At 40.7% G+C, this 26,749-nt stretch overlaps 1 protein-coding gene across 1 annotated transcript in view; it reads right to left on the reverse strand.

The window, feature by feature from the left end:
* LOC124626669 (RNA-binding Raly-like protein) overlaps positions 1–24,924 on the reverse strand; it is a 71,803-nt gene extending 46,879 nt beyond the window's left edge. The window contains exons 1-2 of the mRNA XM_047152546.2: positions 24,708–24,924; positions 10,295–10,373 (exon numbers count right to left, since the gene is read on the reverse strand). Of these exons, the coding sequence (XP_047008502.1) occupies positions 10,295–10,373; positions 24,708–24,744 (116 nt within the window). The 5' untranslated portion in view covers positions 24,745–24,924. The remainder of the gene's footprint in view (positions 1–10,294; positions 10,374–24,707) is intronic.
* Positions 24,925–26,749: the final 1,825 nt, after the last annotated feature.

A 26,749-nucleotide genomic window follows, 5' to 3' on the forward strand; every position in this document is an offset into this window, starting at 1 on the left:
CCTGGAGCTCTCTGTTGTAGTCCTGTAGCCCACAGCACTGACAGATCGAAGCGACCGATAGCGGCAGCACGAGGGCCAGGGCGAGTGTGTCGCTCTCTGGTAACTCTGTTTAAAGCCACACTAACCTGCATTACATGAGTTGTAGCTTCTGAAGATCACACACACTGACACACGCCGGATAGTGTGTGCAAGAACCTGAGATACTCTTCTACTGTTCTATCTCTGCAACAAACTCCATCACTGTGACCTTTAATCTGACGCATGAAGCAGTGTATTATACAGTCAGCTTCAGAATTATTGGCACCCTTGGAAAAGATGAGCGGAAAAGGTTATGGGAAAATGTCTGTTGTTAATTAGCTTAGCCTCAATCTGACAACGAGAGACATTTAACCTTTAATTGAAGTCAATTTATTCTAGGAACATGAAAAAAAAAAACACCGTGTTGGAAAACATGTCCGAATTATTGGCACCCCTAGAGATCCTTATGTAACTAAAGTATGTTCCCAGTTATCATTTTCCTCTTTATATACACTGCGCTTATTACTCTATTCGAGCGCCAGGTTGTTTTTTTCCCCCCCAAGAGAAATCCAGTAGAAAAGCTCAATCAGTAAAGGCTGTATCGATCAGACCCTCTCTAGACCTCTCACTTACTGACGTTTTAAACGGATTGAATTATTTTTTATCTCCCCATCAACAGTCTGTCTGTCAGTCACGGGCCTGGGTGTGTTTGTAATTGGAATTAAGGGGGGAAAGACACACGGGAAAGGAGTGTTTGTGTTTCCTGTGAGCTGTTTAGTGCATGCGAGTGGGAATGTCTAGGAAGGAAGACTACACAGTAAAGGAACACTCATTCCTTAAAATCATTGTTTCTGTAGAAATGCCATTAGAACGAGTGCATTAATATAAATTTGCCTTGTAGCCGGGGCTACCGCCACAGCTGGTGTTACAGAAAATGAATCAACACCTTCGACCAATCGGATTTCAGACTTCAACGGCGCTGTGGCATAATATTCGACGATGATGCTTTGATTTTGTTAAAAAACAATATGATGATCATCAGTCCCTGTTAGCATAGTCAATTCCTCACCTCTCTCATTCAGACCTCGAACACTGGAGACTCCTTCCATAAAATGTTAAACGTGTGAATTGTTTTCCCTTTTCTTTAAAGAACGCTTCAACAGAGCATCTTGCCAAGAACAATAACACAGTGTCTTTTCCTTTGACAAGTATAGCATTAATATCACTATCGAAACACAAAATAAGTGTTTATCACAAATTTTCTATAACAGCAGCTCTGACAATACATCTGACGTTTTAATACGTTATTGTTTCTATAGTAACAGCTCACTCGGAACGACGAGTGTGTGGCGGAAGCTACGCATAATCTACGGCTAAAGAAGACGCGTTGTTATTACACCAAGAAAATCATAGAATCGTAGATATTTACCGTAAGTTCAAGTTTTCCGCGAGACGAGAGTTATTTAACGTTTACGGAAGGAGTCTCCAGTGTCAGAGCTACGTAATGGTCACGGAGGAGTTTGAGCATTGTAGTTTATTAGTACCACGGACGGCTGCGTTGTTTGTCGCGTTAAGAAAACAAAATAGAGAGGCTGGTGAGGGACCAACGATGAGAACGGTGACATGAACTGTAGCTATAAATGGACAAAAAGTATGATATGACTTTCATCAATAAATAAAAAACATTGTAATCGTCAGGACTTCACTGCAGCACGAGAGGAATAAAACACGACACACTGTTCTCGTGATATCACACCACCCCACTATACGCTGATATTTTCCCATAACAGCACACTCCGTCGTCTTTTATCGCGTATTTAACTGGTGCGGTTTGAGATTTGTGTTACATAATAAGTTGCCCAGCTGCCCTCAGACGTCCATTCTAATCGAATTTGGAGTAAACAGGTTTTTCTGTACAGGGAAACGTGTTGAAATTGATGTCTGTGGTAATCACACGTACACTACAGATGCTATTAGTAGTAGGGATTAGGATTTTTTTTTTTTTCTTTTTTAAACTGAAGTGGGTTAGAGTTCATGACTTAGACAGTGTAGCATTAAAACGAGGGTTTATGAGCGTATATTATGGTTGATGTTTCTACCTGTATAATAATCCTTTCTGTGCTGTATTCCTGCCGTGCTGAAAGGACGACGTCGTTGCTAGTAGCAGCCACAGCGAGTGTATTACTCTCCAATAACAGAGCAGTTAAAGCCACAACAGAGGAAGTGTATGTGTTTCTTTACGAGCGGTTTAGCGCGTGTGTGAATTGGAGTGTGGAGGAAGAACGTCTGAACGTGTGTGTGTGTGTGTGTGTGTGTGTGTGTTTTATAGGCCTCAGCTGGCAGCTGTGAACCAGGGTGCATTGCATGTGTATTGATGTGTATGTGCTACACAGCAGAAGGGGCCTGTCCTGAATCAGTGCCCGAGGGGTCTCCGAGCCCATTTCCTTTGCTCCTTGGTGATAAGTTTGCCTGTCAGATTTGCCCAACACCACAATATTTTTGATAAGGTCCGCTGCTAGTTTTCTCCACCTCTGGCGCCAAGATCAATTTGAGATTGATTCGGAGTGGCCCGCTGCAGCCAGTTGTGAGATCAATTTGAGATGGATTGTTCACGCCGGGGGGCAAACGGCATGCGGTTCCTTTGCTCACTCTCTCCCTCTCGCTGCATGGGCAGGAATGACTCCATTAGCTGAGACCCCTGGTTGTGTGCTGTGATAACCTAAAGGGATAGACGAATGATCAGATTGTAATATACACTGTCAGGGATTTTAGATGGATGGGTGGATTCTGTCCTCTGAACGCAGGGGGTTCTGAATGCACGGAGAAGCTCTCGGGCCAGTTCTTCACAATGTCACACTGTTCCACAGGAAGTCAGGATCTTATCCACAGTCTGTTCAGTTGCTCACTAATTCAACCATTCTTGTTCGGGTGTGTGGTCTTTTCCCCACCCCTCTCTATCCCAGAAAGAGAGACAGGTTGAATTCTGCAACTATATCATCACAGTGCTGGAATATTTAAAAATAAGGACTTTCCTGGAGGTGCATCCGGAAGCCTCGTCATGTCTGTCTCCGACTGAGAAGCTGATACACCTTGTACTTGGTAACTTCCCGTTTTATGCTAGCTTTCTAATCTAATCCGATTTAGTGAGAAATTACTGCAAATCAGACTGAGCAAGGGTGAATTTTTTCTCACTGGCGCCCCATGGTGACGGCAGAATGGAAATCGACTTATCGGACATTTTCAATCGGTATAAACGAATGAACAATTCTATTGCCGCAAGTCTGTTACAAGATTAATCAGGACACTGTTGGGTTCCTGTGTGTAGAGTATCGTGACTCTGTGTTTAGCTGCATGTGAGGGAGAGGTGTGAGCTTTTATTTCTTTGAGAGTGAAACACCGTATACAACTGCCACAATCAAATGATAACATTTAAACCTAGTAGGCTATGTAAAAATTAAAAAAACTGAAATATTTATGAAAAACCGCTCATTCTTAAAGCCCCGAGTGTCTACTTTAATACGAGTCATTAACCAGCACGGTGGAGTGTGACATCACAAATAAATTCAACGCCGAACGCCGCAAAAGAGGCGCAAATTAAATTTTTTGGCCTCTGGTTAAAAAAAACGAATTGCCTTTACTCCCAAAGTCAGATAAGTAAAAATAGAAGAATAAGAAAAGATACAACATCCCATAATACAAAACGACAGTTTAAGCATACCGCACAGCCGAATCACAGCAATTACAAAATGAATGTGTGTCTATTTCAAATGATACCGCAGCGCCGTTGAATTCTCAATTCTGATTGGTCAGAAGGTGTTGATTGCGGTGTGTACTATTCCAAACACCATCTCTGACAGTAAAGTCCCAGCTGTAATTCAAATCACAGCTTTATATCAATGCGCTCGTTCACACAGGGACTTGTATGGTGAACTCTGCACAGAAATGGACGTTTTTTTGTTTTGTTTTTTTTTTAAACGGTGAAATGATCGATATGGTGATGATGACCTTTATTTTGTGTTTTTCGGAAGGAGTCTCAGCACTTTGTAAGGGTCAGAGGTAGAGCATTCAGGACAGAGAGGGGAAAAAAGAGAACTGTGTACAGCTGTTATAACATAAGTGAGAACAGGAACTAACTTGTTTAGTAACTTGGATGTCCAACACCATTAAATGTAACTGTAAACGGATAAAAACAATATGACGTGTCATTCTTCAATGAATAAAAATTCGCCGTTAACAAACTGCTGCGGTGTTAGAGGAAATATCACACTTCAGGATGTGCCGTTATTGGAAAATAGTCCACTTTGGGTTGGTAACAGTAGCTCCGTCTCACGTCAGGACGCATCACGCCACCCCATCGATGATCGTTTTTCTATAACGGCGCCCCCCGAAGTGTTCTGTCCCTTACATAGCTTATGACAATAATGATCTTTCTAAATTGATTCAAATGCTTTGTATAGAAACTCTTCATCTGTAAGTAATACAGTATAAGATGAGTTTTGCCTTTTTATTAATTAAATAATGTAATATTTGAATCCCTGTCACAGCCTCACGAACCGTTTGAAACCATTTCCGTAAATACTTTTTATATTGCGAGTGAAACGGAAAAGAAAGGACATAAGACTGGACAGTTTAAAATGACTGTTCCGATCATATTACTATAAAAATAAAAATAAAAATCACGCCACAGATAAACGAGGCAACTGTGGTTAAGTAATGAAGAGCCCGAGAGTTAAAACGGTTCAGTGATCCCCGACTGTGCCCTACATCTACACTATATGCGCTAGCCAAACATATCGAGAGTCCTGAAGGACCTGAGGTTCTGCTTATTTGAGCTCGACCCACACTCTTCGCACACTATTAATATAGTTCTGGTATGGCACACTAAAGCGTGAGATGGTAACAGACCCTCTCCCACTGCGCAACCTCATTAACAATACAGCTTTCTTACTCATGTGACCTCAATACCACAAAGCCCACCGTGGCTCTCGACAGACTGACCCGCTGTTGATCTTCATTCCTCTTCCACACTCTCTCCTCAGGCGCTGGATGCTCGGAACAGATGGAGTGGGCCTATTATTGTAGCCTCGCAGCCTGTGCTGCCTGACCAGACTGCTGTCTCAACTGGCGGTAATGAAAACAGATGACAGCATGTTAGACGAACGGGGCACAGCCACCACACCACACATACAGTACACCGGACACAATTATCAGATAATAATCGGGACGCAACGAGTGTAGAATGCGTTGTGCGGAGGTGCCAATATTTATGGTTTAGCTGTGGAAATTTTGCTGTTCTTCAAAAAGCAATTCACTGAAGGTGAAAGATGTGCATATGCTTCGGGTAGACTTGATGAGCCTCGGTCTTTTGAGGCAGTAAAAATCAAGAGGCCAGCACTGTGGTGTCTCTGGTCAGTAAAAGAAACGATGATGATTATTAAGTAGTGCTCAAATTACACTTCTGCCTCACTGTTTTATAACCGTTGCATGGTGCTATCATGAATTCCCTCCTTAGCACACGATGCGTGTCCCAGCACTACTGTATATGAGCACTACGTGGACTTTTATTTTGAAGTGTTTTTTTTTTTGTCTTTTGCTTCCTGGTTCTGTCTTCGTCCCTGTCTGTCCCATCATATATGCACCTGTTCTATGTTTAGGCTTTGAGTAATCTATCTATTTATACTCGCTTGTGTTTGTATCTTCTCACAAAGTCTTGTCACTGCTAATGTTTGGTACTAATGCTGCGTTCGTTTACATTCGATGCCATAGGAGAACCTTTTAAAGTTGCACGGAGAACCTTTTGCACTGTAGAGAACCAACTATTTAGAGGTGCTTTAAAGAACCCAGAAATGGTTCTTCAGAGCAGTGCTACAATGAACCATGTTATCATAAGTTCTCTGAAAAACCCTTAGTGAATGCTTTAAGGAACCAAAGTAAGGTTCTTTAAGAATGGTGTCAGGAGAACCTTTTTTCCATTCTCAGAAAGAACCGTATAGGGTTCACGTTAAACTGTTAAAGGGATGATAGCTTGAAGAACGATACACTGCTCTGAAGAAGAACTTCAGCTCGACCTCCAAAGAACTCAAGAACCCTATGCAATGAAAAATGGATCATGACAAGATGTGCTGTAAAGAACCATCTAAGAACCTTCATTTTTGAGAGTTCAGAGGGAGTAACTTCTCATTTTGACCGGGAATTTCTTGGAATTTCTACAGAAATAAAGACGTTCAGGATATACGTTTTGAACGGATGGGTTTACATTTTGAGGGGAACCCTGAGAGGAACCAGACTCAAAAAAGGGAACCCATCGTCATCTGGGTGACACACAGACATATTCACATGGTAAATCTATAACACTGAATATACAGCTCACTGTTTTGACCAGGAAATTACAGTTAGCTGGGTAGCTTATTCTTCAAACAAAAGACGAACATGGAGGCGTCCATATTTTTTCCCCAACTCTGTAGCTCAAATGCTCGAAGGAAAGAAAAAAAAATGAACAAAACTGTGTTTATTCCAATTTTTTTTTTGTACATTTACATTTACGTGTGCATTTGACAGACGCCCTTAACCAGAATTACTTACATTTATCTTTTTTTTTTTTTTTTTTTTACAACTGAGCAATTGAGGGTTAAGGGCCTTACCCAAGGGCCCAACAGTTGTAGCTTGGCAGTGCTGGGGCTTGAACTCCTGACCCTCTGATCAATAACCTTTAACCTTTAACCACTGAGCCACCACTGCCCCCTATATTAATAATATTAACTATATTAATAATACCTACTGGCGTCGATCCTTGCTACAGACATTGATTATGACTCATGGGTTATCTTAAATGAAGAACAAGATGACAAGATGAAGTGCACGTGTAAAAGAAAAACTAGCCGTCTCACCCAAGGGTTTTTGTGGTCATCTGTCTGCTAAGATGTTCTTGTTAGCGATGTTGGTACTGCACAAAAAGTCATATATCTCCAGGAGCTCGCGTAAAGGTCTGCATCACAATAAGAGATGATGGATAGTTTCGTTTTAACAGTGTAGACAACAGCTGTGTCACAGCTTTTAGGTTTGACTCAGAGGACTTGGTGATTTGTCTTAACAAGCCTGCGTAGTTATTTACGCCCTGTCTTTGTTTACAGCGCAATCTATTTCGCTAGGAACGCAAACACACCGGGCCGAAGGAATAGCCTGGATTACAACCGCCCGTCACGTCTCGTGTTTAAGACATCCCCGTCCCTCACCACGATGTCCGATCAGACCGGGATTCAGGAAATGAGGAAAAACATATGCACATTAACGGTCACACTTCACTGCACTGATACACTCCACTGGATATTGCTCATAATCGCTGAATAATCCCATTGTTTTCCAAATTAATGAGCGCACGTGTATGTGCGTGTTGTGCATTAAGGCCTGAGAGGACATCTGTATCAAAACACCTGGGTCTCTTTTGTGACGGAACATCTGGCAGACCACAATGTCTCTTGACACACATTACACACTCAGGGAACCGATACTTATAGCCTACATGTGTTCTACACCTATTTGCTGTAAAATGAACAAATGAAAAGTACCAGATTTTTTATTTTTTTTTTATTTTTTACTTTTACTCATAAAGGTAGTATGAACGTATGAAGAAACACTCACAAAAAGAAACAGACGTCTGCCACAATTTCAACCACACACCGATTTTAGCTCCTGATGCTAAACGAGTGCCACAGAACCGAAGAACGTGAGAAAATATTAGCTAAGGATAACTAACAACACATTTATTCTTTACCTCTCGAATATCAGCTAGCACGGCCGTACAAACTAGCCGAATGCTAATCGCTAGCCGTTACAATACCAACCACTGCCATAAATACGAAGTGTAAGCCTACGCAGCAGCAGGCGCGTTTAGAACCGTTCCATGAAGTCGTCTGATGCCGAGAAGGCCCGTTGGGAACTCCGAGAACTCCGAGATTTTTATTGCTTCTGGAATGTGGTGAAATGTACGTAAACGTGAAAGAACAACTCGAGTAAAGTGCGGATACTTAAAAACCAGACGTGAGTACAGTGACGAATCATCTCATTTCGGCTAATCGTCCTCCTAACTTAAGTTATTAAGAGCGAATGGCATTTGACTCATATTTTATATTTGTGGAAAATTCAAATAATAAACAAACGCATGACTGTGTGTGCATTCGTCTGATCCACTGATTGAATAATTGACTACGGAGTGAAACCAAACTCAGGAATTTAAAAATAAATAAACGAATAAAAATGATATTTGATGTGTGCATGTGAAGTACAGTATATAATGTACTCAGTTTGGCTGTAGGTGCATTTTTTTTTTTTTTAAACCCGGCCGTGTGTCGATACATGACCGATTATAATAGTGTGAAGTCAGTTGTGTAACCGAGTACGATCAATTCGGGCAAAAATAGACGTAAGGCCGAGTGCAGTGGAGATGCCAGCGCTAAATAAGAGCAGAGAGCGGAGACGGATGTTACAGTGTGTAATAGATAAAGACGGGACAGAGGAAAAGCCTTTGTGTCATTTATCATATAAACAGTGTGGTGTGTGGCGAGACAGTCCGAGTCCTGGAGGACGTAAATCCAATCTTCTTCTGCTCTCTCATTTATTCCTCTCTTCCTCTAAATCCCAGTCTCTACAAGACAGGCCAAATCATTGGAGAAATTTCAAAAGTATTAGCACCACTGGCTGTGCTTGTGGCCCTCATTCAACACACGCACACACACAGAACAGTGTAAGAGACTGAGAAACCACATCACACAGGAAAACACCGATAGCGACGTCCTGAAACATCTGCTATTCTCAACGTTTGTATTTATTCATTAAGTCATCAGTAAGCGCGTTATCCTGATCAGGGCCAGGTCGAATCTAGAGTCTATTCCGGGAACACACGGTGTAAGGCCGGAATATGACCCTGAATGGGTCACCAGTCCATCACAGGACACACACACACACACACACACAATGCAACATTTTTAGTTGTAGGAACTTTAACACTGACATTACGTCAACTTTAACATCCGTTATGTTAGCAGTAGCGTTCGAATAACTTCATGAAAACAAATCATACATTCCGTAGTTTATTTTCTCCCGTGTAGCCGTGTGTTTTGTTGCCAAATTGTGTTGGGTTTTTTTTCTAGTTCTTTATTTAGTTCCTTTGCATTTTTCTTTCCTTCTCTTAGAGTGGCTTATAAGTGGCTGTAATTGTTAAAAATATTGCTAGCGAAAATCCTTATTGACCTCTTGAGAGAGGGAGAGAGAGAGAGAGAGAGAGAGAGAGAGAGAGAGAGAGAGAGAGAGAGAGCGGTGGTGGGTTTAAAACACATTTTACCAGCTTCAAAGATGAGCGCAGAAATCCAAACTGATCTCCAGAGCGAAATAGAAATAAACGTTATGATGCAACTCCGGATGGTGCATCAAATATGGCGCATTGAATGCCAAGCAGAAATAAATAAATAAATAGATAGATAGATAAATAAATAAATAAAGGGTTCAGGTTTCAGGCGGATTTTTCCCACATCCTTTCTCCAGTCTGCTATGTCATCAGTGAGAATAAGAGCGGTGACTGCGTTCACGTAAAGCCACCTCGGTTCACTTCACGTCATTAATAGCTTAATTGGCTCTGCACAAATAAGCGCTTGGAAATAGAGGAAACTAAGAATGAACTCATTAAAGGAAAAGTTCGCGTCAGAGAATGAAATGTGGCGTCTCTACTGCCAAGATAAAAGTCCTGGGGCGGGTATGAGACATCATCATATCAGTCAGTGTCCCCAGGAGATGTGGCTTAAGTATATATTTGGACACAAACCAAAGGCAGCAGTTTTCTTATTAAAACTTCAATCTCTGGAACAGCCATCGCCAGGTGAATACGTACCCTTGGGTGCCATATGGAATAAATCCCAGCAGCAGAAATTAAAACGTAGACAGCAATAACACAACAAGCAGTCAAATATTACTGTAGGGCTAAGTTGCGTCCAACATCAAAATGTAAATAGCTGTATTGTGTGACTTCCTGCCCTGATGTTAATTTCCTGTTCCTGTTCAATTTTTAAAACCAGACACACTGCAAGGTGGAGAATAAAATAGACTATAACATTTTTATACACAAGCACGGTTGCAGGTTGTGCAATGCATTGTTGTTATTTTTTTAATCCAGTCCTAAAAATATGCGTTGTTGGGTTTTGTTTGTCGGAGTCAAAGTTTTAAAAGGTCATATATGAAGCATCTCTGTGTGGTCAAAAGAGAAGAGCTGGAGGCGCTTTACACTTACCCGTACACAGCACTGCTCAGCCTCTTGACTCCTCCTGTCTTCGAACGGCTTGATTTCAGCTCTCCGGTCATGCTCATGTCTGTGGGAAAACAACAAGAAGCTGTCAGGCAGGACCAATAACCCCAACGCCATCCACTCCAAAAGCAGAGGTCACCTCGCACAACTCTCGCACCACTCCACAGGCTTTTAGAGAGCGAGAGACACCGAGGATGCTTCAGAAGTCGGGCCAAATGTACAGCTGTTTGTTTTCAGCACTATAAAAGCTGCTCACGCTCTTACACTGCACCCCACGTCCTCGCTGCAGATATTACCCACCGCAGAGCCGGCTTGTCAAAATTCATCTACGCAAACAACCAGAAACAAGAGACATCCAATTTTAGGGCTTTGTTCCATGACATGGAGAGATTGATTCTTTTGGGCTGCATTATACAGCAAGACTGAGCGGCTGGTTAGCGTGGCATGCCATCAGCACCGCAATTTCCACACGCTGGAGGGGAAAGGCACAGTGTGGGTTCTCGAAACAGAGCACACACACACACACACACAGAAGTGTTGAATGGAGAACAGCAGGACATTCTCGCCAAATGCCATTTTGTTTGACTAGAGACTATTCATTCTACTGTGTCTGAAAATGATTCACATTGTCCACCTACACACATTTAAAAAAAAATAAAGGTTCCTACAGGTGCTGTAAATGGCCGGTCGTTCTAATTTTCTGAAGAGCTTCTGCTTAGAACATTTCAAGAAAGAAAATCTCACGCAGACCCAAGGGTTCACCTCATAGGAGCTCCTAGGACATGGCGCTCCTCAGGCTTTCAGTCAACAGATAATGGTTCTAGTTTCCTAAAGAGGACGTAACTGGAACCTTTTCTGGAAGGAAAAGGAAGCTCATAGAAATGACAAACCAAATGTTTCCTCCAGAAGTACTCTTAAAAAACATTTCTCATATTGTTTATTTTTTATTTATATTGATATATTTGAATGGTTCTAGCTTTGTAAAGATGGACTACTTGGAACCATTTCTAAAAGAGAAACCTGAAGAGGAGCACACTGAATGGTATGGCCAGAGGAACTACTAGGAAACAAGCATTCTCATAGGATCTTTCCTTTCTAAAAAAAAAAAACACGGTTTTCATTCTGAAACCTTTTCTGAGAAGGAATAATACACAGATGAACAAAGCGAAGAGTTCCTCAAAACAAGCGGCTCCTCAAAAGGATTTTAGATGGTAGATATGGTTCTAGCTTTCAAAAGATGTACTTGGAGCAAGGGAAGGTTTCGGGTTTCTATAGAGGAGCTCTTAGAAAGAAGGGTTCTTTAAAGATTCTTTGGATGATAATCAGTTTCTAAACAGGTTCTACTTGGAATCTTTTAAAAAGGTAAACCCCCTGGAAAGACCAGACAAAGAGTTCGCCCAGAGAAACCAGAAACGGATAAGGGCGACTGCCAAATACCATTAATGGTAAAAAATAAAAAATAAAAAAATAAATAAAAACAGTTCCCAGATGGAACAAATCTTCAAGGTTTCATTGTTTAATGATTTTATTTTTCTCAAGAGGTTCTATTTGGAACCTCTTCTGAAATACAAACCTCCAGAAGGACAAACCAAAGGATTCCACTAGAGGTACTCGAAAAATCTCGAGAGTACCCCAAAAAAGGAAACCCTAAAAATAACTGAAGGATCTTACGAGAAAAATGGATGGGGTATTTAACAATTTTGAAAGAAGTTGGACTTCAGAAGTAAAAACTCTGATAAGACAAACCATAAGGATGACCTAGAATTATTAATTTTTTTTTCCATTAATGATGTAATTTCTCTAAATAAGTTCTACTAGGAACTTCTTGTGAAATAGAAACAGAAAAAATAAAAAATCCTCCCCAGGAACAAACAAAAAAAACGTTCCTCAATGGTTCTTTGGATGGGTAACGGTTGTATTATATTTTTCTAGTAGGTTCTACTTGGAATCTTTTACGAAAGGAAAACCCTCAGACGAACAACCCTTTAAGGAAGAACCTTTAATGTGCTCGTTTGAACTAGTAATTGATCAAGTGAGTTAATTTGATTTGATTTGGCTGCGTAAACGTACTGTGGAAGAGGATATAGTTCTACCCTCAGGTCTATCATGCACTTTTCATCCAGCAGCTCCATGCCAGACTCTTGACTGAGCTAGTAGAGTTTGTACAGAGGTCAGCAGTGAAGCTCAGGTCCTGCCTGCCCTTTACCCTGACCCTGCATTCATACTAGCATACATATCACATGCTTTATGCCTAATTACCCTCCATCTGCCACAGGGACATGATCTGCTTCTCAAGGCTGACAGCCAGCAGACAGGGTTAACAACACCGGTCATTTTCCCCTCTCAGTACCAACTCTCGCCTGCAAAACACAAACTCACTGTTAAAACAAACACTAGCAGGTCCTAATGCACATTTTCTGTTTTTTTCTGAATTACCGTCACCATCCTGATGATTATTCACCTATAACAGCACATCCTGGAGTGTTTTATTCCTCTTATATGATAGTCATTTTCCACCAATAACACTTTGCATACATTAAAGAGCAACACACCACCATTGTATCCATTTATAGTGACATTTAATGTTGTGAAACGTCCAAAAAAACACAACAACTCTCTCAAAGATGATTAGAAATGTAGCTTGTTACCAAGAAACCAGAAAACGCACACTCGTCCATCCTGAAGACTTTCCCATGGCGGAAAACGTGGCAGAGATTCCTTCCCTCTCGATTATGTAACCATTCTAGCTCCACCCCTTTTTACCCCACCGAATAGTCACAATACGTAAAACTGCAACGCTGCGCCTTACCATCCCTAAAGCCATCATCCACACACAGATATTCGCTCCTTTGTTCCCATAAAGGTGCTTTGAGTTTTTTTTCCCCCACCTTTGAAAATCTCTAAAAAGTAATCTCGAAATATATAAATATATAATAAAGGAGAACAAACCTCAGTCAAACTGACTAAACCCACTGAGCTTATTTTTCCTTATTGGTTAAAAGGAGAAGGAAAGGCTGCGTATATTAAAGCCCCACAGGTCAGCGCTGCTAACAAAGGCACTGAGCACGGGGACTGTGTCGAGCTGGCAGTGTTAATCCACAGCACGATAAAGCCATTACACTGCAGAAAGACTTCAGGACCCCTGCAATCACACAAAGCAGCATGCACTGCCTCGAGCGAGCAATTTGCTCATATGCAGTGAACACGACGCAACACAATGCAATTAGCTTTCCTGCTGTGATCGCCATGAAAATAAGGCACACCGGCATGCCTTTGAGCTAGACTCTGATGGAAATAAACAGCCAAAAAGCTTTTAATATACACAAGAGGACAGAATTACCACGGAAATTAATATATTTTCCAATTCAGGGAGGTGTTGAGACGAAGGGGGGGGGGGGGGGGGGGGGTTGTGATTCGCCACCCCCCCCACCCCTTTTTTTTCTTTTAAAAGCTTAATTACATCAGCATCATTATATTCAGTCTTTTCTACGAGCCTATTGAAATCTCCACATAATGAGTCTGAACTCAACAGTAAACATTCAGGAAGACTCGAATGTGCTAAGAAACCCAGGAGTCAGTGATAGTTATGACTAAATACTAGGCCTAAATCAAGCAGTTGTGTGAAGTGGACAGCTGTGAGGATAAAAAAAAAATTTTTTTTTTAAATAATCATTTTATTCCAATCAAACGAGCGGAGATTTGTGATATACGCAGCCAGGGATTGGTATAAAAATCAAGCATTATTTCTGTCTTCGGAACCTGGAGATGTCGGCTATAACGCGTTCCTGATTTGTCGAAAGTGATCCATGAACAGACCGAACGAAGGTTTATAAACTTGTCATCTGCAGATAAAGCGCTGACTTTTAAAACCATAAAATTCGAGTGTTTCCCAGCTTTTTCGGTAAGTCAGCAGGCAAGCAGAGAAAAATACGGACCTTTCAAGTGTATATAACGGTACGGGGTGAGCTATAACAGACAATAACAGACTTTTATAGTCTTAGCAACGTTGCAAAACCCAAATGAAATGGAAAACACTGAAGGTTTCCACCGCATATTGTTCATTTTCTATATACATTCCCAACGCGGGGCACAGGATTTCAAGTGACACCCTGTGCAAATTAGGTACGGTGCTGTAAAGTAAGAAATCCAATCGATTGGCTTGAACGATTCCTCGGAGCAATCTTCAATCCTCTGCTCGCAACTTTATTTCATACCAGCAATTAGTTCTCATTATAATAAAAAACGTATAACCGTGGTTTCATCTTTTCCTGTCATATACAACCTCTCATTAACTGTGTATAGAAGCAATATGAAGAAAAATAAAGCTTGGGAGGAAGTAGCAGAGATTGTTAGTGCCTCTGGTGAGTGTGCATACCGTCGCTAGTACAGCTAGCTTGCTTTGCTAATCTGCGAATGAAGCGACGTAGTACAAGTCTGAGCACGCACTGTAACATGTACAACAAACAACCGGTTACGCATTAGAGGCTATGCATATATCCAGTAACTGCTAGTGTTTCTCATCGGAACTTTAAATAAAATCCCAGGACAGTGCACATCCAGATGGGATAACAGTCGCCTTTTCTAACTACAAAGTTAGAATACTTTGACTTTCCCAAGATGATTCGGTTTGCCAGTGTGAACATAGGGTTAGACAAGCAAGCTGAATCATGCCAGGAAAGTCACTGTATTGTCACTGCTATTGTTGTTGCTTGTTTAGGGGCGTGGCCTGTCCAGTATTGTACAGTATGTCACTTAGACATTTCCCAGTCTTCAACTGTCCAGTTTCGGTGAGCCTGTGCCCAATGTAGGGTCAGATTTCAATTCCTCGCTAAGAGGAGTGGAAACTGATGTGGTCTAATCCTGTCCGAGCATATCTGCCTCATAGTTTGACAGGCCGTGCGTTCTGAGTTGCTTTTCTGCTCACCGTGGTTGTAAAGAGTGGTTATTTGAGGAACAGTAGCCTTCCCTCTAGAGATTCTCCTCCGATGTCTCCCATCAAAAACAGCGCAGTACTGCTGCTCACTGGATGTTTTATTTAAATTGTTTTAAAAAATTTTATTTTAGCACCATTCGGTGTATCGGCTTAGCTGTTAGCATGTTCGCCTCACACCTCCAGGGTCGGGGGTTCGATTCCTGCCGCTACCCTGTGTGTGCGGAGGTTGCATGTTCTCCCCGTGCTGCCGGGGTTTCCTCCGAGTACTCTGGTACTCTGATTGGCATGTGTGAGTGTGCCCTGCGATGGATTGGCACCCCGTCCGATGCTCCCTGGGATAGGCTCCAGGTTCCCCGTGACCCTGTCGGATAAGCGGTATAGAAAATAAATGGACGGACCATTTCGTCTCAACAAACATGAAACAGTCACCGAGATCATTTTGTTTCTTCATTCTGATGTTTGATGTGAACTTTTTCCTGAAGCTCTTGACCTGAATCTACATGATTTTCTGTTGTATAACAGCCCTGTGTGTGTGTGTATATATATATATATATATATATATATATATATATATATATATATATATATATATATATATATATATATATATGTCTGTGTGTGACCTGAGAATGAAAGAGAGAAGCTTTTATACCTGAGGCCAAAATGCATTTCATAATTCAGTCCACTTCAGAGACGGTCAGTTCAGCCTGCACATCACCGAGAACTGCTTACTCAGCTCATTATTAATTAACAGTCATGGATCCATGTATGTGATTTCTATTATTTGAACAAATATTAGTTAAAGTAAGCAAACTACATGTCCAGATTGAACTCTGAGGACCAGGACCTCAATTAAACCTGTCACGATTATCTGCGAATGATCATTACCGTATTAAAATTCATATCTCATATACTGTATATACCATGAGATTTACGTAAAGGGGATGGCATTAACATTTAAATATGAGTAGAAACACTGTGGACAACCAACAAGGACAAGGAGGCATCTCTGGTTGCATGTCAATCATGTTTATCCATATCTTGCACCAGCATTCAGATGTTTTTTTGGCCCTGGATATGTGTGTGACTTCTACTGGCAACTGGTGCACCAGAATTCATTTAGAAATTTGACAGCAATATGCATGAACGCTCATACAATCACTTTTATGTTTTTGCTTTGCTTTCGTTTCATTTGTCAATCATTTTGCAGGCTACATTGATTTTCCCACCTGTTTCAATATTACGGGATATCCTGCATTCGTGATTCATCACATATTACATTACGGTTCAGTTCCAGGTTGGAACACTACAGTATGTGGAAGGGGGTAAATACTTCTGCAAGTTCTTTAGTGAAACTGGATGTATTAAGATACTCTCATGGGTTGTTTTTTTTTTTTTTTTTTAGCACATTGTACAAGATCGAACAAAGGGGAAAGAAAATGATTCACAGGAAGAGTTGTCTAATCTAAATGCCCAGTGAACCCATTCATTTGAGTGAAATCAAAGCATGATCTCAGCCACATTTTCCTGTGCAGCATCATTCCGAGGTCAGTAGGACATTATAAATATGCAGACGCTATTAAACACAGGTCATTTAGGACAGAGGAAGTGAGTGGAGGTCAGATAAACACAGAGGTGATATTAGATTACAACCCAAATCCTCACCAGGATCGCCACACCACCTGCGAACCCTGTGATTAAATCTCAGTCTTAAACTCACCGTTCACATGCCTGGGATAGTGCAAAAGTCATGCATTCGCACTAATCTGGGTTTATACTTGATTCATTTCTGCTGATGCAGCTTTACTTAGTAAATAATCCCGGGCATGGATCATAACAGAGTCTCAGAGACTTTTACAGGGAATGGAAATGTCATCTCCCGCAGAAAATTGGTCTTTAGGTTGTGTCTTTTGAGAACCCGTGTCCTTTCTGAGAGGGTTCGGAGTCTGTTCATGAATGAATAAAGTAAAGAAGAAGAGGGGGGGGGGGGGGGGGGGGGGGGGTCAGAATACATCTTGATTATTTCAATACGTTTATATTCAATGTAATTGACTTTAACTTGAAATAAAAATCGGATTTACAAAAATCTAATCCGAACATTATTCTATACTTCCTTTATTATAATTCCTTTTTCGGTAGGTCTTTTTTTACGACAGAACGCAACATCATGCATCGTGATCTCTTGTCACAGCTCGAGCTAGATATTTCTACATATTTCCTCTTTTTTTTTTTTTTCATTTTTATTTTTCTTTTCTTTTCTTTTCTTTTTTTTTTTTTAATGCTGTGACACTGTATTTTGGATTACCGTCTTGTTGCATCACTGAACAGTTTCAAGCTTAACATCACAGTTTCCCCGTTCTCTCCTGTTCTTCCGAGCATAATTCATACATCATTTACAGACGGACAGCTCTCCGAAGCGTCTCCCATAAGCACAATCATTTCTACGCTGTAGCTGAATATATGAAATTGCAGAATATGTGCTTTTTTTGTTGTTGTTACGGAGAAAATATCACGTATTTAATTCTACTTCGACGGCGTGTAAAATATTAAAAACACATGATCTCTGGTGAATAGACAATGTGACCATCTGTTGTTAAATATGCGTATGCGTATGCTGTGATTCATCAAATCAGCCCCGAAACAAACATCTGGAAGGAATGGGATTGGGGTTAGGATTGATCAAGACTCGATACACACACACACACACACACACACACACACACATACACACACACAGCTGTGAAATCATTTCAGATTATCAAAGCATTTCTCGTCATGACTGACAGGTAAAGTAAAATGAAGAACGTAGTATCACAGGTCCAAGAAACAGATATTCTCGAATCTGATTGGGCAGAAAGAGTTGATTCATTTTCAACACCAGCAGCAGTGAAGATAATCGCTCGGGCTCTACAGTTTTATATTAATGCGCTCGTTCTAATACTGTACGATGTCAACAAGTCATTCATAGGGACTTGGATGGCGGATGTGACACATAAACAGATTTTTTTTTTAATGTAAAAAAAAAAAAAAGCTAAATTTATCATCGAGAGCGCACGGTGGCTTAGTGGTTAGCACATTCGCCTCATACCTCTAGGGTCGGGGGTTCGATTCCCACTGTGGCCCTGTGTGTGTGGAGTTTACATGTTCTCCCCGTGCTGCGGGGGTTTCCTCTGGGTACTCTGGCTTCCTCCCCCAGTCCAAAGACATGCATAGTAGGCTGATTGGCGTGTATGAATGTGAGTGTGTATGTGATTGTGCCCTGCGATGGATCGGCACCCGTCCTCGTGCCTGATGCTTCCTGGGACATTCTCCAGGTTTCCCTGTGACCCTGAAAATGATAATCGGTATAGAAGATGGATGGGTTTATCATTGATATGGATATATTTTCTGTAAGCAAGTTGTTTATTTAACATGTATGGAAGGAGTCTCCAGTGTCAGAGGTAATGTCTCGATGTGTGCTTTGCAGTTTCTTGGTAACAAGCAATACTTTTTTGTCGAATTATCTTTAAGAGAATGTGATTCAAGCAACTGCTGATATCCGTCATAACGTAAGTGATAACTTGCTTAATACTAAATGTAAACGCGGATAAAATGAGATTCTTTAATACAGTTTGTAAAAAACGTAATCATTAGCAAAACGCAGTGTCGTAAGAAGAGTAAAAGACTTCAGGATGTTTTCGTTATAGTAATGTTACCGATTTCAAGGTGATGACTGTGACTCCGCTTCTTCACACCACCCCGTCCGTCATTGATTATTTTCCCATAACAGCATACCTGTTTTATTCCTTACGTAATGCAAATGGATTTTTCTCTCTCCATTGTTGGTATCTATTTATCTGTGTACAGTGTAAATCTTCTTTTGCTTCTAGAAAAAAAATATATACTCCCAGTTACACATCCATTTCTTTTGTCTTGCGTCACTACAGGCCTCACACATGAGAGGAAACGGTGTTGTCACGTCATCCTGTCAGGTACAGAGGAAGCAGACAGGGCAGACCGAGTCCATGAATTAATGATCAATGGCAGGCATAAATAATGAAGCAGATTGGAAAGTAATCAGCTGATGCCAGAAATCAGGCCGGTAACTGAGAGGAAATCCCAACGGACTTCACATTCGGAGGCTTCCAACAGAGCATGTGACTGAATGCTATAAGAGCATCTGCAGTATGGTCACCCATCTGTCTTTCCTTTTACCTCCATGTCTCACTCTGTCTCTCTTTCAGTTTCTGTCCAGTTTCTGTTATAAGGCGACTTTTGTAAGCATTGATAGAAGGAGCCTCCAGTGTCGGTTTTTTGTAACACGCAGAGGTAAAGCTGTAACCTTAATGTTCTCGACATCTGCAAGACTTTTAGAGTTTACCCTCTGTGATTTCTCAGTAAAACACAAGAGAGGCCGGTGAGGAGGGAACGAACTACCTTGTGTGGCAAACATTCCACATACCTATAAATGGATCAAAAGAACGTAGAACCTGTCGTTGTTTATTAGCAATAATAATGATTGTTAGGATTGTCAAAGTGCTGTGGAATAAGAGAAATAAAGGCATTTTCAGTTCCTTATGTATGCAATGCGTACATTACATCTTATCTATGCTAAGATGTACACCGCTACTGACCCAAAAGCACTAGAAAAGTGGCTCGAAATCATATAAATAAGCCACGGAAGTTTTGGGATTCTGTTCTGTGGAGCGATGAAACAAAACTTTTCAGCACGATGGATCTGTCTGGAGGAAGAAGAATGAAGAAAGAACACTCTGTCCACAGTCGAGCATGGTGGTGGCTCGGTGATGCTCTGCGGCTGCTTTGCATCCTCTGGCACTGGAAACCTGCAGCGTGTGGAAGGCGAGATGGATTCTTTGAAGTATCAGGAAATCCTAGGAGAAAACGTCACGCCGTCTGTGAGGAAGCTGAAGCTCGGGTGTCATCGGACCTTCCAACAGGACACTTATCTCAAGCATACCTCAAATTCCACCAAGGCCTGGTTGCAGAAGAAGTCCTGGAAGATTCTACAGGGCCATCAGAGTCACCTGACTTGAACTAGAAAATCTCGGGTGGGATTTGAAGAAGGCGGTTGCAGCACGCATGCCTAAGAATATTACCGAACTGGAGGCCATCGCTCATGAGGAATGGGATAAGATTCCTCCGGAACGCTGCAGAAGCGCGGCATCTCGTTTGCAGCAGGTCATAAGTGCAAAAAGGAGCTCTACTAAGTACTAAAGATGCTCGCCATGAAGGGGTTGAATAATTTTGAAACTGGAGAAATCATTATAAGTTGCATTTTCAGTTGAAATTTCAATTGCGTTTGTCTGAATTGTTCATTGCAAACAGCTGAAAGTCTGTACATTTTGACAATAAACCTGATTTGAACAATTCTCATGATCCCTATAAAAAAAAGTTACTCAAGTAAGCTAGGGTTAGAGGTAGAGCTAATCTTTAGACATTCTCTTACATATAAAATCAATCACTCCATTTACTCAAATTCATATGAACTTCTCAGGAGACCAAGTTCATTTTTACAGGCCTAGGAACTCTTAAACATTACAGACTGCATCGTTAAAGAGACATCTTGTGTGTGCGCTCTCTCTCTCTCTCTCTCTCTCTCTCTCTCTCTCTCTCTCTCTCTCTCTCAACAGCAGATATCTGTTCAGACACAACACACTTCCTGTAACAGCCGCTGTCTCATCTCATTCGCTCCTCCACTCTTTATCCCAGGCTGGATAAAGAAGATAAAAAGAGGGATGAGCAGAATGAGACAGCGTGACATCTCTAAGACAGTCAGCTTGAAACTTCTCCAGTGTATCAGCGTCGTCGAGAACATTACCACTTCTGAAAGACGCCTGACGTATTTCACCAGCTTTTGTGCTACGATATTACAGAAAAGTACAACCGCATAAATTGACTTAAAGTATGAACGTAAAAGTACGAGAAAGAGAAAAAGACGCCCGCCTCAATTCCAAACCACACACTGATGTTAGTTCCTGATGGTAAATTAGTGTCTCTTTCATCAAGGAACCAAGGAACATGGGAAAACATAAGTTAGCTACGACTAACTAACAACAGCTTTGTTCCTAATCCGTCAAATGTTAGCAAACACTGACTAAACCAGCTAGCTGAATATTAATTCCCTGTTGCCACAATACGAACTGTTGTAATAAATATAATGTGCACACAACAGCAGATAGATTCTCACAGTGTCATTCTGTTAACGTTTAAATTTATTCGAAATTTAGACGGACTACACGAAGCTGTTTTTCATGCTAAAAAGTCACCTTATGGTTTTAAAAATGCACTCATCCATAAATCCCTCCTTCACAATTCCATCCATTTTAAATCCCTCACACTGGCCCAATTAGTTAAAAGAAGGCCATTTGGGCAGGAATCATGCCGCCCCTTGCTCGGAGGGAGGAGCACTGAATAGACAGATTATAACAGGGTTGCCAGATTGGGTTAGTTAAAAAAATTACTCTCCAGCTGACAATATCTTGTTTAATAGCAAACAATCTGATAAATCTGATAAATTTCACAAATTATAACTGCAGACATTGTGTTTATAATGTACAGATCCATTTCTATCGTAAAATATAGCAAAGATTCAGAGAGGGATAATGAAACGGATCATTTCCATACGTCAGAAATCCGTGTGGAAAAACTGAGAAAAAGAAGAAAACTGTCTTTATAAAAGCCCATATTTTTTTTTAGACTAGTTTTGGGTCTTCTTTGTGGTTTTTGAGATGTATTTTGCTAGACTGTATGCTGTGTGATCCCTTCTTGACTTTTATTTGAATTTTATTCGAGGCGATGGCGTTACATTAATGTCGTCCCGCAACAAAAAAAATATCTATGGTCAAGATCCATTGCAGCAAATAGGATTATAGAGGAATGTTTGAATATGTAGTGAGGAGAACGTAGAGATTTTTCTAGTCAGATTAAATAGTATTCGGTGAATAAAAAATTCCAGAAAACACAGATATATAAAAAATATAAATAAAACAGACTCCTGTGCTGGGAGCAGTGAATAGGACTAAGCCTGTGACTGTGTCACTAATTCCTTTCTCTCTCTCTCTCATTCTAATCACATGTTTATACTTATTTACATGCTGGAAGAGATTTGGGGAATTATTCATAATGTTCACAGAGCAAAAAGAAATCAGAAAAATAGAGCATTTACTGCATTTGGTAATCGTTTACGTTGGTGCTGACATGGAAACATTGATAATAATTTGTACGACTCATTTTATATGAAATGTACAGTGGTTAAGGTCAGGGTCAGTAGCGGAATTAGAGCTTTTCATTTATCTTTGTCCTTGTGAAATTGAACAAAGCATCGTCCTCGCTTGTTTGAGTTTTTCATTCAATCAGTTTCCCAGAATGTACGACCGCGATTCCGAAAAAAGTTGGGACGCTGTGTGAAATGTAAAAATAAATGCCAATAAAACACAGAACGCAATGGTTTGCAAATCTCATAAACCCGTATGTCATTCACAACAGAACATAGAAAACACATCAGATGTTTAAACTGAGGAAATGTACCGTTTTAAGGAACAAAAATAAGCAAATTTTGAATTTCATGGCCGCAACACGTATCAAAAAAGTTGGGACGGGGCGACAAAACGTTGGAAAAGTAAGGGGTAGTAAAAAGAAACAGCTGGAGGGACATTTTGTAACTAATTAGGTTGATTGGGAACAGGTCAGTAAGACGATTGGGTATAAAAAGAGTATCTTAGTGAGGCAGAGTCTCTCAGAAGTAATGATGGGATGGAATCTGGATGGAAGCAATACAGTATGTTGCTCTAAAACTTGTATATACCTTTCAGCATTGATGGTGCCTTTCCAGATGTGCAAGCTGCCCATTCAATAGGCACTAATGCACCACCATACCACCAGCAATGCAGGCATTTGAACTGAGCCCTGATAAAAAGCCAGATGGTCCCTCTCCTCTTTAGTCCTCTTTAGTTTAATCCATGGTTTCCAAAAAGAATTAAAAATTTCGATTCGTCTGACCACAGAACAGTTTTCCACTTTTCCTCGGTCCATTTTAAATGAGCTTTGGCCCAGAGAAGACGGAGGAGTTTCTGGATCATGTTTACATACGGCTTCTTCTGTGCATGATAGAGCTTTAACCAGCGTTTATGGATGGCACGGCGAACTGTGTTCACAGACCATGTGTTCTGGAGGCGTTTCTGAGCCCATGCAGTGATTTCCATTGCAGAATAACGCCTGTTTTTAATGCAGTGCCGCCTGAGGGCCCGAAGATCACGGGAATGCAGTATTGATTTTCACCCTCGTCCCATGTGGACATCTTCAAGTTCTCCCAAACAGACAAATAAATCCCTTATGGTTTTACACTGAAGTTTTTCTTTCCTCAGTATCAGAAAAAATATATTTATAATTTTAAAACACACAACTATACTCTTAGAAAGAAGGGTTTCTCAGCGGTTCTTCGGATGGTTATTGGCTCTAACTTTCCAAAAGCATCAGTTAGAACTTTCTCTGATAAGAAAACGCTCTTAGAGGTTGTAGAGGTCTACATAGATTTGTTTAAAGGATTTTTCCCAAAGGGGTTCTTAGAGAAAATAGTTCGATTTAGAATCCTGAAGCGACTCTTTGGCTCGAAGTTCTGCAATACCTCTTTAAACATTCGAAATATAACCCTATAATACATTTCTGCATGGGAAACCCTCTACAGTAGGGTTTGACATAGAGTCTTTAAGGGTTTTTAGAACTACAAACTTGAGAACTCTTTAAGGTTCTAGATTGGAACTTTTTTTCTAAAGGTGTACAATATTTTTCCATTTTTTTCCCCACAGTAGCAGAATAAAAGAATCTTTTACCATTTTGAAACGAACATACAGAGACCTTGACCATTAGAAAGAAGGATTCCATGGGGGTTCTTGGCAACCTCTTAAGGTGTTCTATGTGAAATGGAAACCCTGTCATGAAAAAGGTTTTTGGTCCATGCTTTATCCTTTATTCTGTGTAGATCAGATTCAAAGTAGAAGATTCTTAGAACCCTGGGTCAACAAAACACCGTCTTCCCTAAAAGTATAGAACCTTTTTGAATGAGCACACTGGGGCAAAAAGGTGCAAATGTACATGCATACAGTTATGCACACACACACACACACACACACACACACACACACAGCCAATAGTCCAACAGGGCAACTCCTGTCTCACAGCTGCATGCTGAGTATAAACACAGCAGGACGCGGAACCATCACCATCACCACATTCCTACACTAAAGTCTGTTTTTAAACATCTGTCCATGAGTACATCCACATCTCAGACCTCACAAAGCCATCAATGCCCTCATCACAACACAGCATGAACTAAACTAGTGCATCTGATCTCCTACATCTCCTCTCCAACCAGGCTACTCTCCACCTGACCCCAAACACTCAGGAGTGTAAGAAGTGACCAAGGAGGCAAGGAGGACGAGGCAGAAAGGAGAACCTGGTGATACTCACACTGTGGGCTGCAATGTTCACTCTTGAAAAGAGTCATATCAGGGACGGCGAGGGGGGAAAAAAGGTTTACAGGTGCCAGCAACCTGAACAGACGACTAGTTGCTTTCCTATTTCTATTCTTCAGCTGGATCTACTCGCACTCCTTTGGCTCATAAGGACAGTTTCGTCTCTCCCCCTTCTTCAGCGTCTCCTCTCAGCAGCTCGGTGTGTTACTACTGAATCAATGACAGCACTGCCTCAGCTTTACCGGTGGGCTGTACCAACTCAGCCACTGCAGTAGGGAAGAACATGAAGAGCAACGGGTCATACCACTGAAGCCAGGAAATAGGGACGAGAGAGAGAGAGAGAGAGAGAGAGAGAGAGAGAGAGAGAGAGAGAGAGCGAGAGAGCGAGAGAGAGAGAGATTGCAGCTGACCTTCTTAAAGCTTGAAGACCTTTGCTGAGTCTCAGGGTTCAGGAATTCAGGCCAGGGATGGATGTAACTGCATGCCACACACAGAGATGGTGGAGAAACCCGATCCCTGTAGCGTGTGTGTGTGTGTGTGTGTGTGTGTGTGTGTGTGTGTGTGTGTGTGTTGATGTGGAACATGTGAGGCAAAAAAAATCTAAGACTAGAACCTCACAGCCGGAGCCCACGGCAGGACTGCATAGCAACAGTGCAGTGAGAGAACATAGAGACAGATAGACAGAGAGAGACAGAGAAAAGAGAGAGGAATACAAAAACAGCATGGACTTAAACCTGACATAAATCTGACATAAAACTGACATAAACCTGATATAAACCTGACATAAAGCTGACATAAACCTGATATAAACCTGACATAAAGCTGACATAAACCTGATATAAACCTGACATAAACCTGACATAAACCTGATATAAACCTGACATAAACCTGACATAAACCTGACATAAACCTGATATAAACCTGACATAAAGCTGACATAAACCTGATATAAACCTGACATAAAGCTGACATAAACCTGATATAAACCTGACATAAACCTGACATAAACCTGATATAAACCTGATATAAACCTGACATAAACCTGATATAAACCTGACATAAAGCTGACATAAACCTGATATAAACCTGACATAAAGCTGACATAAACCTGATATAACGCTGACATAAACCTGATATAAACCTGACATAAAGCTGACATAAACCTGATATAAACCTGACATAAAGCTGACATAAACCTGATATAAACCTGACATAAACCTGACATAAACCTGATATAAACCTGACATAAAGCTGACATAAACCTGATATAACGCTGACATAAACCTGATATAAACCTGACATAAACCTGACATAAAGCTGACATAAACCTGATATAAAGCTGACATAAACCTGATATAAACCTGACATAAACCTGATATAAACCTGACATAAACCTGATATAAAGCTGACATAAACCTGATATAAACCTGATATAAACCTGATATAGACCTGACATAAACCTGATATAAAGCTGACATAAAGCTAACATAAACCTGATATAAACCTGACATAAACCTGACATAAACATGACATAAACATGATATAAAGCTGACATAAACCTGATATAAACCTGACATAAACCTGACATAAACATGACATAAACATGATATAAAGCTGACATAAACCTGATATAAACCTGACATAAAGCTGACATAAACTTGATATAAAACTGACATAAACCTGATATAAACCTGATATAAACCTGACATAAACCTGACATAAACATGATATAAAACTGACATAAACCTGATATAAACCTGACATAAACCTGACATAAACCTGACATAAACCTGACATAAGCATGTCATAAACGTACACTGGAAAATGTCATGCCGGTTATATATAAGCTTCACGTTCCTATTACTAGTCATTGTAATTAGTTGCCATAATGCTTTATGTCATCACAGCTTATACTGTCACATGCTTTATTACGTTTTATGAAAGACCTTACAACACCATGTAAGTTTTATAATATTTGATGAAATCAAGTTAAAATCACCCCCTCACTGCGAAATGCCCCCAACTGCTAAATAACTC

The sequence above is a fragment of the Ictalurus punctatus genome, chromosome 4, assembly GCF_001660625.3.
Source record: "Ictalurus punctatus breed USDA103 chromosome 4, Coco_2.0, whole genome shotgun sequence".
In the NCBI taxonomy this organism is placed as follows: Eukaryota; Metazoa; Chordata; class Actinopteri; order Siluriformes; family Ictaluridae; genus Ictalurus; species Ictalurus punctatus.